The 3,151-nt window shown below is 38.0% G+C and overlaps 1 protein-coding gene across 3 annotated transcripts in view; it reads left to right on the plus strand.

The window, feature by feature from the left end:
- Window positions 1-3,151, plus strand: part of LOC106458350 (exostosin-1-like) — a 77,954-nt gene that overhangs the window by 62,318 nt on the left and 12,485 nt on the right. For 2 of the 3 annotated variants that reach the window (XM_013917858.2, XM_022384533.1), the window contains exon 4: window positions 2,424-2,675. In XM_013917858.2, coding sequence (XP_013773312.1) covers window positions 2,424-2,675 — 252 coding nt within the window. The remainder of the gene's footprint in view (window positions 1-2,423; window positions 2,676-3,151) is intronic. The other variant, XM_022384532.1, reaches the window with a different exon arrangement.

Consider the following 3,151-nt stretch of genomic DNA (forward strand, 5'->3'; position numbering starts at 1 on the left):
AGCATAGAACTTTGCCAGGAAGCTGCTGTAGTGTCTGTATGAACTTTACTGGAAAGCTGCTGTAGTGTCTTTATGAACTTTACTGGAAACTGCTGTAGTGTCTGTATGAACTTTACTGGAAAGCTGCTGTAGTGTCTTATGAACTTTACCGGGAAGCTGCTGTAGTGGCTGTATGAACTTTACTAGAAAGCTGCTGTAGTGTCTTTATAAACTTTACTGGAAAGCTGCTGTAGTGTCTTTGTGAACTTTACTGGAAAGCTGCTGTAGTGTCTATATGAACTTTACTGGAAAGCTGCTGTGGTGTTTTTATGAACTTTACCAGGAAGTTGCTAGTGTCTGTGTAAAATTAACCGGGAAATTGCTAGTGCCTATGTGAACTTTATCGGGAAGCTGCTATAATGTCTTTACGAAGAAGCTGCTGTAGAGTCCTGATGAAGTTTACCGGAAATTTGCTGTAGTGTCTTTCTGAATCCTACCGGGAAGCTCCTATAGTGTCTGTATGGAGTTGGTACAAAGGCCATTAAAGCGTCCATGAATGTTGACGTACGTGAATGTTATGGAATGCCGTTGTGGCAAATGCTAAATCTTTAAAAAAATTTCTTCACTTATTCCAATTAAAATTATTTTATTTTTCGCTTTTTTTTAGTGCAAAGGTTTTAATGGACTATATGCGCTCTGTCAACAGCCGTGAATCGAACCCTGAGTTGAGTATTGTAAGTTTCCAAACTTACCGCTGACCCACCGTCGACACAATTGGACTAAAAATAGCATTTTACAGTAGCATGCGAAATTATTGACCAACAAGTAGACAAATCCCAACTTGACGAAACAAAAGTTAACCTGAGCACATTCGGAAAATTAACCTTTTTTTTTCTTCTTCTAAGTATTTCAAAAGAAGACATCGTTTTCTTCCGAAAGTACTGTACTTGTTGAGTTTCTTTAATTTTTATTTTATAAAATATTCTGTGTTACATTTAAAATGGATATTTTATTGTTAATCAGTGTGTTTGTTATTTGTTTTTAACAACTTGTTACAAATGTTTTATAAGCTATGTTTTGTGGAACGCTATTAAGACTAACGCCAACCTAATCGAGAGTGTTAGGGAAACTCGACAAAGTTAAACTATAAATATAAGTGAGCCTGTGTAAAACATAATGCTTAAAGTCTTAGTGAGTGAGCCAAGATTAAAATGCGTTAGTAAGCACTGTGTGTCAGTGTCAATCAAGTCCAGCATACCTGGTGGTTAAAACTCTCGACTCGCGCGCCATCTGTAGGTCGCGGAATTGGAAATTGTTGCCAAACATGCTCGCCCTTTTAGCCGTGGGGTCGGTATAATGTCACAATCAATACTACCATTCGATCATCCAATATTAGGGACGGCTAACGCAGACAGCTCTTGAATAACCTTGCGCAAAATTCAACAAGCAAACTGTGTAAGACGATATTAAGAATAATTGGCTTCTGATAACGGTTTTTAGAAACCATATAATACTAAGGCCTAACTAACAAGTGCTATTTTAGGAGATACATTACGTCCAGAAAATGATATGCGTAATTTAGACCTGATTAGCAGTGTCGGATTTAGACCTTTTGAGGCCCCTTGCACTATTGCTATGTTGGAGGCCCCCCTTCTCTAGGGCTTAGAGGCCTCCTGATGCTCGAGGCCCTCATGCAATTGCGTGGGTTGCCCCTATAAATCCGGCCTGCTGATTAGTATTGAGACTCGTCGTTTGATATGTGGAAGAATTGAAATGGAATCGAATTGTTCTATTGGAGTGCGGAAATTAGTATAGAAAAGTGTGCGAGTCTATTCTGGAACTATCTACTTGAAAACCCAATGCAAAATCAGTGAATGCGATTGAACAATAATTTTTTTGAGACGGATTCATTGTTTTCTTTCTTTTACTATGTATTGTTCTTTGTTTGTTTTCTTAGCAAAGCCACATTGGTTTATCTGTTGTGTCTACCACGGGGAATCGAACCCCAAATTTTAGACTTGTAAGTCCGTAAACTTATCTCTGTCCCACCAGGGAACTTTACCATGTATAAGAAGTATCGAACCCCAAATTTTAGCCTTGTAAGTCCGTAAAGTTATCTCTGTCCCACCAGGGAACTTTACCATGTATAAGAAGTATCGAACCCCAAATTTTAGCCTTGTAAGTCCGTAAACTTATCTCTGTCCCACCAGGGAACTTTACCATGTATAAGAAGTATCGAACCATAAATTTAAGCCTTGTAAGTCCCTAAACTTATCTCTGTCCCACCAGGGAACTTTACCATGTATTAGAAGTAAAATTAATTTTTAAGAATGAACTTTATTACAAAAGTTGTAGTTTGCAATAGTCTGTGTTCTTGCAAAGATAACTAATTATATATACATATATATATAAATGTTTCTATTTGTTTTACCTTTTTCTCATAGATTATTAAAGATAGAATAAACTATCACGTTGCGCGAAGCTATTTTGTTTGGAATTCCCATCCCGGAGCACTTTTATTACTTCCTCAGTTCTCGGATGTACTACGAGACTTTCCTTTCCATTGGCGCCACCTGGGAACATCATTAAAATCTAATTTCACAGCCATTATCTACGCCACAATGCCCATCGCATCTGCTTCTTCTTCACTTTCACGTCTAATCAAGAATGTTGCCAAATCTTCGTTTGCTTCAAGAGTAAGTAAATACTTTTAGTAAGTTGTAACGTAGCGCATTTACTCGTAACGTGTTACATCTGTAAGAAAAACCAAGTCATTTATCTACTTTGTTTGATAATTTAGTAAAAGTCAGTGTTATTTTTGGTAGTAATGAAGCAACTACCTGTTATTGTAATTATAAGATTTTCTGTTTTAACTTCATTTGTTGCTACTGGGAATTCTAACTTGAACGGCTATACATGAGATAAATGTTCAGACCAAAGACCCCTAGGGTTCAGATATAGACATCCCTGATTTCGAATTACTGCTCAGAAGGAAGGCAGCTGGTTGAAAGCTTTATCTGGCTTTGAGGTGAATGAAGGGTCTCATGGGTCACACTCGGTCTCATGGCAGTGCGAAGTACAGTGAAACTCCGATTTTACGCGAATTCGGATATAACGCGATGGGTCATTAACTCTTTTGACACGGACTCGGTCCCTGGAACCGACCTCGTAA

This window comes from Limulus polyphemus, unplaced genomic scaffold (genome assembly GCF_000517525.1).
Source record: "Limulus polyphemus unplaced genomic scaffold, Limulus_polyphemus-2.1.2 Scaffold449, whole genome shotgun sequence".
Classification (NCBI taxonomy): Eukaryota; Metazoa; Arthropoda; class Merostomata; order Xiphosura; family Limulidae; genus Limulus; species Limulus polyphemus.